A 13,492-nucleotide genomic window follows, 5' to 3' on the forward strand; every position below is an offset into this window, starting at 1 on the left:
TTGGTAGGATTTTTTTGTCTGACTGTAAATGAGTCAGCCGATAAGCATTTATTTATTGCCCACCTTTGGTATGTCAATAGTAGAATCTCTAGATGGCTATAGGGGAACTTAATGACATGGTCCCCAGTCACATACAAATTTCAGACAAACTGACAATTAGGATTCACACTTGAAATGATATCCAAAGAAGAATAAAGCATAGTAATGTGGTATGAAACATGTATATTGATAGGATAGGTACTAAAGGATGTTAACAATTTTGGAAGAGGGTAAATCAAGAGGTGATTTTAGGACAGGAGATCATCTGAGCTGCATATGGAAGGTGTTATGTTTGCTCTCCTTCCCTAGTGGTACAATGAGAAGAAGTCTCCTCATCGCCCCTTTCATGTCCTTGTTTCTCAGAGTGTAGACAAAAGGATTAAGCATAGGAGTCACCAAACTGTAGAACAGGGACATGAGTTTGTTACTGTCCTGGAAGTTAGTAGCAGAGGGTTGGACATACATACTAATGACTGGCCCATAGAAAAGAAATACAACAATAACATGAGAACCACATGTGTTAAAGGTCTTCTTCTTTCCCTCTGAGGACCGAATTCTCAGGATGGTAGCTAGAATGAACCCATAAGAGACAAGGATAAGTGACAAGGGCACCAGGGAATAGAATATCCCCACAATGGAGAGCATAGCTAAATTGAATGTGGTGTTGACACATGACATCTTGATTATCACTGGAACCTCGCACAGGAAGTTTTCTACCTTGTTGTTACCACAAAGTGGCAGCTGGACAGTAAGGGATGACTGAAGCAAGGAGTTAGCCAAACCACTTAGCCAAGCTATGACTACTAGGAGGAAACAAAGTCTCTGATTCATGATAGCTGGGTACCTCAAGGGCTTGCAGATGGCAGTGTAACGATCCAAGGACATCACAGCTAAGAGGATGCATTCAGTTGCCCCCAGGAAATGAAACATATAAAACTGAGTCACACAACCCCCATAGGTAATAGACTTATCTGGTCCCCAGAGGTTCAGCAGCAGCTGAGGGATGGTGGTTGTGGTAAAACAAAGGTCCAGGAAGGAGAGGTTGGAAAGGAAGAAGTACATAGGGCTGTCGAGGTGAGGATCTATCTTGGATACGACAATAATTGAGATGTTGCCCACCAGCGTGAAGATGTAAGCAACAAGCACCATGACAAACAGAGGCATTTCCAACCAGGGATGTTCAGAGAAACCCAAGAGAATGAAGACCTTTGGAATACTTCCATTGCCCAGATTCATGACCATCATTGCTCTCGTTGATGGAGTCAAGTTGAATTCCTTTAATTGTTAATTCTGTTAAATAAAATAAAGTGAGTTACAGAGGGGTTCTCTCTGTGTTATAACTCCAGTGAAGCGATTTGATACTTGCAACATGAAAAAAATTCTCAGTCTAAATGCCACACATTATAATATTTGTAGTGTCTTTAAAAAAAATACTAACAAATCTCCTCATTTTATCAAAAATACAATATTGCAAATTCTAATAGAATAATGATTAGGTAAAGGAGAATTCACAATTGGTTTTATATTAAAGAAAAAAGAATAAAATGAAGGAAAGAATGATTTGAAAGAGTACCCAAGAACCATCCGTGTTAACTTGCCACAGGTGTTCATTTCTTTCATTAGTAGTTGCTGACCTTAACCATGCTCTGGTTGGATATATTAGTTGATTTAGGGTAAGTTCAGAACTGATTGAGCTTCATGTGGATCAGTCTGATTGGCACAGAAACAACAACACATAATGCTATTCCTTAGGCCTACTCCCCAAAGAATGACTTTTGCCAACATAAAACTTTCATTATAAAAGGAAGCAATGCAATATGTTTAGGATTTTTTAAAAATCATTGATTGCACAGTCCAATGATAATAGGCATCGGTGCTTACAGTATGGTGTATGTTAGTGTTTTTAATAATGTGTCTTGCAATCTATCATATCAATTTTAACAGTTATATGCTCTTTTATTGATTTATTTTATTCATTTTCATTACAGGTGTATGTATGTGCTTGTGTGACCTGGATTATGATGTAAAATATATTTCTCACTATAGGTAATGGCAATAGGGTTGAAAAACACTCATGTAGTAGAAAAGTAAAAAGGATATGGAATCAGAAAACCTGGATCCAGTCTGCTGACAATAATTAACACATACAACATTTATGCATTGCTTAAATATTTGAAACCTTTCTTATCTATCTTGCTGTGTTGTAAGGATTATTTCAATAAGTACTACCACATTTTATTAAGTGAAATACTTCATGTTGACTTTCATGAAATACAGTGTCCTGGTTGATTGTGAGTCTCTGTTTAATTTTTCTTCAGGTTGTATCCAAATGTTAACAGTGTCCTTATCCTCCCATAAAAAGTCAGGAATGCACTTTATTCCCTTTAATTTCCCTAAATTACTGAGATCACTAAGCTTAAATCTGAGGTTAATGATTTCAAGATTTTTATACTAGTACACATACACTTTAATTAATGGAAATACTCACCAATGCAAACTGTATCCCTAAATCAATTTTAAAAGGCAAGTTTCAATGTTTTAAATAACGATGTATTCATATTGAAAGAGTCCAGTTTATTCATACATTATTTAGCATGCAACTCTCCATAAAGAGGTCACAACATACACAGGGTTGTACAAAAACATTAAATTGAGCTGAAAAGACCAAGTGCCCCCTCCTCCTGCCCAACACCTACCTTATATCCAGTTGTGGTACTCTATCATATAGGGTCACTATGAGTTGAAATTGACTCAAGGGCACCTAAAAAAAAAAAAAAAAAACCCTTTTTCTAGCAAAAAAGATATTGATCTTTTCTTTTCATCAGAATTCAATGTTAAGTGGGGATAAGGACTTAATATTCTCTGTATTCAGTTGCTTTATGTCATGTTATAGTCCTGAGTACTTATCTCTTTATTTGATTTGAAAGATACCAAGAATTTTTAGAAGTGGAAACCTATTTTTCTCTAAAATAACATTAAGACAGGGTTGTAACTCTTTATATAAAGTCATAGGACTTTGTTCTCCATGCAGACAATTGACCTCAGTGGAAACTTCTTGGCAAGAGACACTGTAGAAATTCCCCAGAGGGGATATTACCTTCTAACTTTTTCTTACCTCAACAAAATGAAGTTATAAATGTTGGAATTTTTCACACCCTGTTGAATGCTAGACTCAAGTAAAATAATCCTGGGAGACTTAATATACTTCAACTATTTAATCGAAACTTTCCTTGGATTACCTGGGAAAATATAAGACAATCAGTTTTGGTGTAAAGATCCAATTTTCTCTTATTTATTTTTTTCTTGGAATATTTTTCTTGAGATTCCTGGTATAACAAAGGCAGAAAAATCCTCGTTCTACGTAGAGATAGAAGAGACAATCAACTTCCAATATGATATTTAAGGAACAAAAAGGTTTTTGTCTTTGAATATCTGTTCCACAATAGGCTAGCACCCAACCCAGTGCCATCGAGTCGAATCCGACTCATAGCGACCCTATAGGCTAGCACAGTATAGGCTTTTTACCTGACCTGACATTGACTATATTAAAGTTTCTCATTTAGTCTAAACAATAAAAGCATTGTGTTGAAAATAAATTGGTATATGTTAATGTCCCTTCATTCATTCATTCAATAAATATTTATTGAATGCCTACTATGTATCACTCTTCTTGATGCTGCGAATATAACAGTTAACAATGGCAGGCAAAACTTGCCCTAATGTAACTCAACGTTTTTTACTTATTCTCAAGGAGCCCTGGTGGCTCAGTGATTAAGCACTGGGCTGCTAACCCAAAGGTCAGTGGTTCAAACCCACCGGCTGCTCATGGGAAAATGATGTGGCAGTCTGCTTCTGTAAAGATTGGTAAAGATTGCTGTTGTTATTAGGCGCCTTCAAGTCATTGCGACTCATAGCCACCGTACGTACAACAGAATGAAACACCGAGGCTTGGGCCAGGCTCATCGTACTCCTTAAAGTGGCATCTAAGTTTTTTTAAATATTTTAAATGGGTGTTTTGCAGCAGATTTTCCCAATGCATCATTTGATTTCTCGACTGCTTCTTCCATGGGCATTGATTGTGGATCCAAAAAAAAAATGAAATCCTTGACAACTTCAAACTTTTCCCCATTAATCATGATGCCACTTATTGGTCCAGTTGTGAGGATTTTTCTTTAATTTATGTTGAGGTATAATACATACTGAAGACTGTAATTCCTGATCTTCAACAGTAAGTGTTTCAAGTCCTCTTCACTTTCAGAAAGCAAAGTCTCATCATCTGCATAATGCAGGTTGTTAATGAGTCTTCTTCTAATCCTGATGCCATGTGCTTCTTCATATAGTCCAACTTCTTGGATTATTTGCTCAGCATACAGATTGACTAAGTATGGTGAAAGGATGCAACACTTACTCACACCTTTCTTGACTTTAAACCATGTAGTATCCCCTTGTTCTGTTCAAACCACTGCCTCTTGGTCTATGTACAGGTTCCTCATGAGCACCATTAAGTGTTCTGGAATTCCCATTCTTTGCAATGTCATTCATAATTTATTATGATCCACACAATCGAATGCCTTTACATAGTCAATGAAACACAGGTAAACATCTCTCTGGTATTCTCTGCTTTCAGCCAGAATCCATCTGACATCAGCAATGATATCCTTTGTTTCATGTCCTCTTCTAAGCCCAGCTTGAATTTTTGCCAGTTCCCTATCAATGTACTGCTGAATCACTTTCGAATGATCTTCAGTAACATTTTACTTACGTGTGTTATTAATGATATTTTTAGATAATTTCCACATTCTGTTGGATCCCTTTCTTGGGAATGGGCATAAATATGGATCTCTTCCATTCTGTTGGCCAAGTAGCTGTCTTCCAAATTTCTTGGCACCATCAAGTGAGCTCTTCTAGCGCTGCATACATTTCTTGAAACATCTCAGTTGGTATTCCCTCAGTTCCTGGAACCTTATTTTCCACCAATGTTTTCAGTGCCTCTTGGACTTCTTCCTTTAGTACCATTTGTTCTTGATCATATGCTAACTCCTGAAATGACTGAATGCCGACCAGTTCTTTTTGGTATAGTGACTCTGTGTTTTCCTTCCTCCTTCTTTTGATACTTCCTGCATCATTTAATATTTTCCCCATAGAATCCTTCAATATCGCAATTTGAGGCTTAAGTTTTTTCTTCAGTTCTTTCAGTTTGAGAAATGCTGAGCATGTTCTTCCCTTTGGGTTTTCTAACTCCAGGTCTATGCACATGTCATATTTTTTTTCTTTTTTTTTAATCGTACTTTAGATGAAGGTTTACAAAACAAATTTTTTTCTCATCAGTTAGTCCACACATTGTTCTATGACATTGGTTAACAACAGCGTGACGTGTCAACACTCTCTCTTCTCAACCCTGGGTTCCCTATTACCAGCTTGCCTGTTCCCTCCTGCCTTCCAGTCCATGCCCCAGGGCTGGTACACCCCTTTAGCCTTGTTTTGTTCCATAGATCTGTTCAATCTTTCGCTGAAGGGTGAACCTCAGGAGTGACATCATTACTGAGCTGAAACGGTGTCCGAGGGCCATACTCTCCAGGTTTTTCCAGTCTCTGTCAGGACAGTAAGTCTGGTCTTTCTTTTTAAGTTAGAATTTTGTTCTATATTTTTTTCCAGTTCTGCCTGGGACCCTCTATTGTGGTCCCTGTCAGAGCAGTCAGTGGTGGTAGCCGAGCACGATCTAGTTTTACTGGATTCAGCCTGGTGTAGGTCATGGTAGATCTTGGTCCATTAGTCCTTTGGGCTAATACTTCCCTTGCATGTTTAGTTTTCTTCATTCTTCCTTGCTCCCAGAACGGTGAGACCAGTGGACTATCCTAGATGGCCACTCACAGGCTTTTAAGACCCTAGACACCACTCACCAAAGTAGAATGTAGAACATATTCTTTATAAACTATGTTATGCCAATTGAGCTGCATGTTCCCCAAGACCATGGTCCCCATAGCCTTCAGCCCAGCAATTTGGTCCCTCAGGGAGTTTGGATGTGTCTATGGAGTTTACACGACCTTGCCTTGTACAAGTTATGCTGGCTTCCCCAGTATTGTGCACTGTCTTACCCTTCACCAAAGTTTCTGCTTATCTATTGTCTATTAAGTGTTTTTCCATCCCCATCCCTTCCCTCCCTCGTAACCATCAAAGGTTGTTTCTTTTTGCATGTAAACCTTTTCATGAGTTTTTACAGTAGTAGTCTCATACAATATTTGTCCATTTGTGACTGAGTTATTTCACTCAGCATAATGCCCTCCAGGTTAATCCATGTTATGAGATGCTTCACAGATTCGTCATTGTTTTTTATCGTTGTGTAATACTCCATTGCGTGTATTTACCACAGTTTGTTTATCCATTCATCTGTTGATGGGCATATAGGTTGTTTCCACTTTTTTTGCTATTGTGAACAATACTGCAATGATCATGGGTGTGTATATATTTACTCATGTGGTGACTCATATTTCTCTAGGATATATTCCTAAGAGTAGAATTGCTGGATCATATGGTATTTCTAGCTTTCTAAGAAAATGCCATATCGTTTTCCAAAATGGTTGTATCATTTTGCATTCCCACCAGCAGTGCGTAAGAGCTCCAATCTCCCCACAGCCTCTCCAACATTTGTTATTTCCTGTTTTATTGATACGTGCCAGTAATGCCGGGAGTGAAATGGTATCTCATTGTGGTTTTGAATTGCATTTCTGTAATGGCTAGAGATCGTGAGCATTTCCTCATGTGTCTCTTGGTCACTTGAATGTCTCCTTTGGTAAAAAGTCTGTTCATTTCCTTTGCCCATTTTTTAACTGGATTATTTGTCTTTTTTGTTATAGAGGTGTTGGATTTTCTTGTAGATTTTAGAGATTAGACCTTTGACTGATTTGTAATACCAAGAATTTTTTCCCAGTCTGTAGGTTCTCTTTTTACTCTTTTCATGAAGTCTTTCGATAAGCATGAGTGTTTAATTTTAGAAGATCCCAGTTATCTAGCTTATCCTCTGGAGCTTGTGTGTTGTTGGTTGTGGTTTGTATCCTGTTAATGCCATGTATTAGGGCCTCTAGCGTTGATCCTGTTTTTTCTTCTATGAACTTCATGGTTTTCGGCTTTATGTTTAGGTCTTTGATACACTTTGAGTTAGTTTTTGTATGCGGTTTGAGGTATGGGCCCTGTTTCATTTTTTGCAGATGTACATCCAGTTTTGTCAGCATCGTTTGTTAAAAAGTCTAGCTTTTCCCCATTTGATGGACTTTGGGCCCTTGTCGAAGATCAGGTGAGCATTAGGTTGATGGATTTACATCTCGGTTCTCAATTCTGTTCCATTTGTCAATGTGCCTGTCGTTGTACAAGTACCAGGCTGTTTTGACTACCATAGGTTCAGAGTTCAGGTAGTGCGAGTCCTCCTACTTTATTCTTCTTCTTCAATACAGCTTTACTTGTCTGGAAAGAGTTCCATACAAAGTTAATGATAAGTTTTCCCATCTCTTTAAAGAACGTTTTTGGGATTTGGATAGGTATTGCTTTATATTTGTAAATTGTTTTCGGTAGAATTGTCATTTTCACAATGTTGAGTCTATCTATCCATGGCATGGATGTTTTTCCATTTATGTAGATCTCTTTTGGATTCTTGGAGTAGTATTTTGCAGTTTTCTTTGTGTAGGTCTTTTACATCCCTGGTTATATTTATTCCCAAGTATTTTATTTTTTTAGGGGCTGTCATAAATGGTATTTTTTTCCCTGACTTCCTTTTCATCATTCTCTTTATTAGTGTATAGGAATCCAACTGATTTTTATGTTTATCTTGTATCCTGCTACTCTGCTGAATCTTTCTATTCCAGTAGTTTTCTCGTGGAGTCTTTTGGGTTTTCTATATATAATATCATATCATCCGCAAATAGGGAGAGTTTAACTTCTTCATTACCAAATTGGATGCCCTTTATTTCTGTTTCTTGCCTTCTCGCTCTTCCAACACAATGTTAAATAGGAGTGGTGATAAAGCGCATCCTTATCTTGTTTCTGTTCTCAAGGGGGATGTTTTCAGCCTCTCTCCATTAAAAATGATGTTGACCATTGGTTTTGCATATATGCTCATTACAATGTTGAGAAATTTTCCTCCTATACCTATTTTATTGAGAGTTTTTATCAAGAATGGGTGTTGGACTTTGTCGAATGCCTTTTCTACGTCGATTGAGATGATCATGTGATTCTTTATTTTCCTTTTATTTGTGTGGTGTATTACGTTGATTGATTTTCTAGTGTTGAATCCTCCTTGCATAACTTGTATGAATCCTACTTGTTTGTGTTGTATTATTTATTTGAAATGATGCTGAATTCCATTGCTAGAATTTTGTTGAGAATTTTTGCATCCATTTTCATGAGAGATATTGGTCTATAATTCTCTTTTTTGTGGTGTTGTTGCCTGGTTTTGGTATCAGGGTTACACTTGCTTCATAGAATGAATTCGGAAGCATAGCTTCCTTTTCTGTGTTCTGAAATAGTTTGAGTAGTACTGATATAAGCTCTTCTCTAAATGTTTGGTAGAATGCTCCAGTAAAGCAATCTGGGTCAGGGCTTTTTTTTGCTGGGAGTTTTTTATATTACCTTTTCAATCTTTTCTCTTGTTATGGGTCTGTTCACATTTTCAACACCATTTTGTGTTAGTTTGGGTAGGTAGTGTGTTTCTAGAAATTTGTCCATTTTCTCTACGTTTTCAAATTTGCCAAAGTATAGAGTTTCATAATACTCCATTATGTTCCTTTTCATTTCAGTTGGGTCTGTTGTAATGTCTCCCATTTCATTTCTTATTTGGGGCCTCTCCTGTCTTTCTTTTGTCAATTTGGCCAGTGGTTTGTCGATTTTGTTGATCCTTTCAAAGAACCAACTTTTGGTTTTATTGATTCCTTTTATTGTTTTTGTATTCTCTATTCTCATTTTTTTCTGCTCTGATCTTTATTATTTCCTTTCTGGTGGCTGTGGGCTTCTTTTTTTTTTTAAATTAACTTTTATTGAGCTTCAAGTGAACGTTTACAAATCAAGTCAAACTCTCACATATAAGTTTATATACACCTTACTCCATACTCCCACTTGCTCTGCCCCTAATGAGTCAGCCCTTCCAGTCTCTCCTTTCGTGACAATTTTGCCAGCTTCCAACTCTCTCTATCCTCCCATCCCCCCTCCAGACAGGAGATGCCAACAGTCTCAAGTGTCCACCTGATACAAATAGCTCACTCTTCATCAGCATCTCTCTCCTACCCACTGTCCAGTCCCTTTCATGTCTGATGAGTTGTCTTCAGGAATGGTTCCTGCCCTGGGCCAACAGAAGGTTTGGGGACCATGACCGCCGGGATTCCTCTAGTCACAGTCAGACCATTAAGTATGGTCTTTTTGTGCAAATTTGGGGTCTGCATCCCACTGATCTCCTGCTCCCTCCGGGGTTCTCTGTTGTGCTCCCTGTCAGGGCAGTTATCGGTTGTGGCTGGGCACCAACTAGTTCTTCTGGTCTCAGGATGATGTAGGTCTCTGGTTCATGTGGCCTTTTCTGTCTCTTGGGCTCTTAGTTATCGTGTGACCTTGGTGTTCTTCATTCTCCTTTGATCCAGGTGGGTTGAGACCAATTGATGCATCTTAGATGGCCGCTTGTTAGCATTTAAGACCCCAGACGTGTGGGCTTCTTTTGCTGTTCTCTTTCTACTTGTTTGAGTTGTGTAGCTAATGTTTTGATTTTGTCCCTTTCTTCTTTTTTGATGTGTGCATCTATTGCTATAAATTGACCTCCAAGAACTGCCTTTGCGTGTCCCAAAGGTTTTGATATGATGTGTTTTTCTTCTCATTTGAGCCTAGGAATTTTTTTTTTTTTTTTATTCCATCTCTGATTTCTTCTATTACCCAGTGGTTTTTAATCAGGGCATTATTCAGTTTCCATGTAATTTTTTTTTTCCCCTTACTGTTCCTGTTGTTAATTTCTACTTTGATGTCAGGCCTGCGTCCCGTGCTTGCGCTGTCTCAGAAGCTGTGATTAGTTCCTCCACTCCCAGTCCAAAGCCTGGCGCCAAGGTTCCCCAGCTGGGACTCCGCAGTCCCAGCTCCAAAACCAGTATCTGCCTCCTGGTGACTTCTCGTCCTGTCAGCCGCATCGCTGCGCTGCCTGCGTGGACTGAATGGGCTTCCCCCAAGTTCACTTCTGGGGGCTAGGGCTGCGTCCCGTGCTTGCATCGTCTCAGGATGCCGTGCTCAGCTCACCTGCGCCCAGTTCAAAGCCCGGTGCCAAGGTTTCCTGACTGGGACGCTGGCTCCAGGCTCCAAAAACAGTCACTGCTTCCCTGTGGTTGTTCGTTCTCAGTCTCTGTCACTCAGGTCAACTCTTCAGATCTGTGTTTGATGGTCAGGGTTCATAGATTGTCATGTATGTGATCTATTCACTTGTTTTTCCGAGTCTTTGTTGCAAGAGGGATCTGAGGTAGCTTCTACCTAGTCAGCCATCTTGGCCCCGCCTCCTCTCCTTCTTTGTCTTTTATGGTGGATTTTGTTTTAAGGTCTGTTTTATCTGAGATTAGTATTGCCACTCCTGCTTTTTTTTTGATACTTATTTGCTTGATATATTTTGTCATCCTTTGACTTTTAATAAATTTATGCCTTTGTTTCTAAGGTGTGTCTCTTGCAGACGGCATACAGATGGATCCTGTTTTTTATCCATTCTGTCACTCTATGTCTCTTTACGGGTGCATTGAGACCATTTACATTCAGTGTAATTATCTCTAAGTGTGAGTTTATCGCTGTCATTTTGTAGAGCTTCTTTTTTTGTGGTGCTAACATTTGCTTTGTTCCTCTTAGTCTTAAGTGCTGAGTTCTTTGTGGATTTCTTTTTCGTTTCTTTTGTTTTTGTAGATTTTGTTTTCCTTGAGGCTTTATGTTTTTCTTCTTTATTTTGATGAGTAGGTTTGTTAACTTTCTTTGTTGTTACCTTGAAGTTTACCTTTATCTTCCTAGGTTTGAACCAGGCTCTTATTACTTGGTATCGCCTTGCCTTCCTCTCCTTAGAAAGTTCTAGACCTACACCGTTTATTCCCTCTTTTATTATTGTGACATTGTTGTCATTTACAAATTAACCTCTCTGGTTCCCTGTTGCAATTCTTTTGGTTTTGGATAGTCCTTGAGAGTTCATTCCCTAGGTTTGTGTCTGACTGGTACAATCTTGGGTCCTATATTCAGGCTGTGGTCTGATGTTATTTGTTCTCAGACTGAAGGACTCCCTTTAATAATTCCTGTAGGTTTGGTGTGTTTTTTTTTTCATATTCCTTTAATTTCTGTTTATCTGGAAATATTCTAATTTCACCATCATATTTGAACAAAAGTTTTGCAGGATATATTATTCATGGTTGGCAATTTTTTCCTTTTACAGTTTTATGTATGTCATCCCATTGCCTTCTTGTCTGCATGGTTTCTGTTGAACAATCAGAGCTTAGTCTTATTGTTCCTCCTCTGTATGTGACTTTTTATTTTTCTCGAGCTGCTTACAGGATTTTTTCTTTGTCTTTGGTTTTAGTGAGTGTGATTATGATATGCCTTGGTGTTTTTCTTTTGGGGTCTATCCGATATGAGGTTCGTTGAGCTTCTAAGATGGTCAGCTTTTCATCATTCATGGTATCAGGGAAGTTTTTTGTCCACAATTCTTCAATGATCCTCTCTGTGTTTTCTGTTTTCTCTCCCTGTTCTGGCACTCCGATCACTGGAAAATTTTTGCTTTTGATTGTATCCCACATAATTCTCAGGGTTTCCTCATTTTTCCTCATTCTTTTTTCTGATTTTTCCTCAAACAGAGTTGTATCCAAGTGTTTGTCTTCAATTTCGCTGATTCTGTCTCCATAATTTCAAACCTGCTCCTCAGCCCTTCCATGACACTGTCCATTTCTAAATCTTGTTGTTTATCTTTTGGATTTCTAATTGCTGTTTTTGTATGATTTCTAGTTGTGAATTTATTTTGGCATTTTGTTCCAGTATTAATTTCCTGAATTCTTCCATTTTTTTTCTGTATTTTCCAAGAAGTTGTTTGCCTTTCCCATAAATTTGTCTATTTTTCCTCATATTTGTCTGCTGTTTGCTTCAACTCTTGGATAGTTCTGAATATAAGAGATTTCAATTCCCTGTCAGGTAGTTCTAGTGCCTTTTCTTCTCCTGGAAAATCATCTGTTTTTTTTTTTTTTTATTTTGGACGCCTACTGAAACCATCCTGTCCTGTATTTTCACATGTTTTGATATTCTCTGTTGTCTTTGGGACAGTCAGTAGTTATTTTCTTCTTTTCTTGATCATAGATACGTTTGTTTCATCCTGTTTTTTTGTTTTATTTGGTTATGTCTGAACAGGCAAGCTGTGCATTCTTTATTGTTTGTTCATCTGTAGTCGCAATACTTTTCACCTCCTTCTCCAATGGGCAGGGCCAGTCACTCAGCTATGGTGCAGCGGGGTAGGTCCAGCTCATGGAGAGAGGCTGGGATGGGTTGTTCATGGCATGTACTACAGCCGACAGTGTGGGCCAGGAAACAGTGCCAGGCAGGTTCCAGTAGGCCGTCCCTGTGCTGCTCAGCATTGTGATGTTCGGTGCACAGTGTAGACAGGCAGGAAAGAAGGGGCAGGTTGTGATATGTGAAGCTAATATGAGTATGAGAATGAGGGGAGAGAAACAGGAGCCAAAAACAAAGGAAAAGAAAAAAAAGTGTGCTAAGGGAGGTTTCCATTGAAGTGTACAGATGAGAAACTGAGAAATGGAGAAAACCAAAAGGGGAAAAAAAGTGAAAAATAATAATAATAATAACTAGATTAAAGTTTGGAGAAAACAAGTAAAGCCCCCATGGTCCCACCCATGTGGCCACAAAGACTGGGTAAGTGGCTCCCAGGTTGTGCAGTAGAGCCTGGGTAGAGGGTGTATAGACGTCACACAGCACCAGGTATTCAGGAGACAGGAAAAGAAGGTAAGTATAGACAGCTGGGAACTGATAAATGAGGAAAGACATAAAGGGAAAAAGGAAGAAGAAAGAAAAAAAAACAAGAAAGAAAAGAAATGCCCCCAGGGATCCCACCTACAGAGCTGTGCAGATTCTGGGAGTGGCTCCTAAGCTGTGCAGTGCAGCCCTGCTAGAACGGGCTCCCAAGTGCAAAAAGAGAAAGAAAACAAACAAAACAAGCAAAAAAAGAAAAAAAGCCCCAGGAATCCCACCAGCGTGTTGCCGTGGGCCGGGGGAGTGGTTCCCCAGTGTAGTGGGGCCTCACAGCCTTTCAAAGAGAAGCAAACATGGCACACGGAGCCAGGTGTTCCAGAGAAACGAGAGGGAGATGGTTGTAGGCATGGAAGAAACCAATAGAGACGGAAAGAAGCACCACCAGCTCAGGTACCTGACTAGTGTGGGAGGGGCGAATCCAAGCTGCCCCGGGGTGGAAGCA

At 39.0% G+C, this 13,492-nt stretch overlaps 1 protein-coding gene across 1 annotated transcript; it reads right to left on the reverse strand.

Annotated features, from left to right (window-relative positions):
- Positions 1–300: 300 nt before the first annotated feature.
- On the reverse strand, positions 301–1,275 carry LOC126063526 (olfactory receptor 2G3-like). Its single transcript, XM_049861838.1, has one exon. It carries the CDS (start codon positions 1,273–1,275, stop codon positions 301–303), a length of 975 nt encoding a protein of 324 aa, XP_049717795.1.
- Between the last annotated feature and the right edge of the window lie 12,217 nt (positions 1,276–13,492).

Source organism: Elephas maximus, chromosome 1, assembly GCF_024166365.1.
Source record: "Elephas maximus indicus isolate mEleMax1 chromosome 1, mEleMax1 primary haplotype, whole genome shotgun sequence".
Taxonomy (NCBI): domain Eukaryota; kingdom Metazoa; phylum Chordata; class Mammalia; order Proboscidea; family Elephantidae; genus Elephas; species Elephas maximus.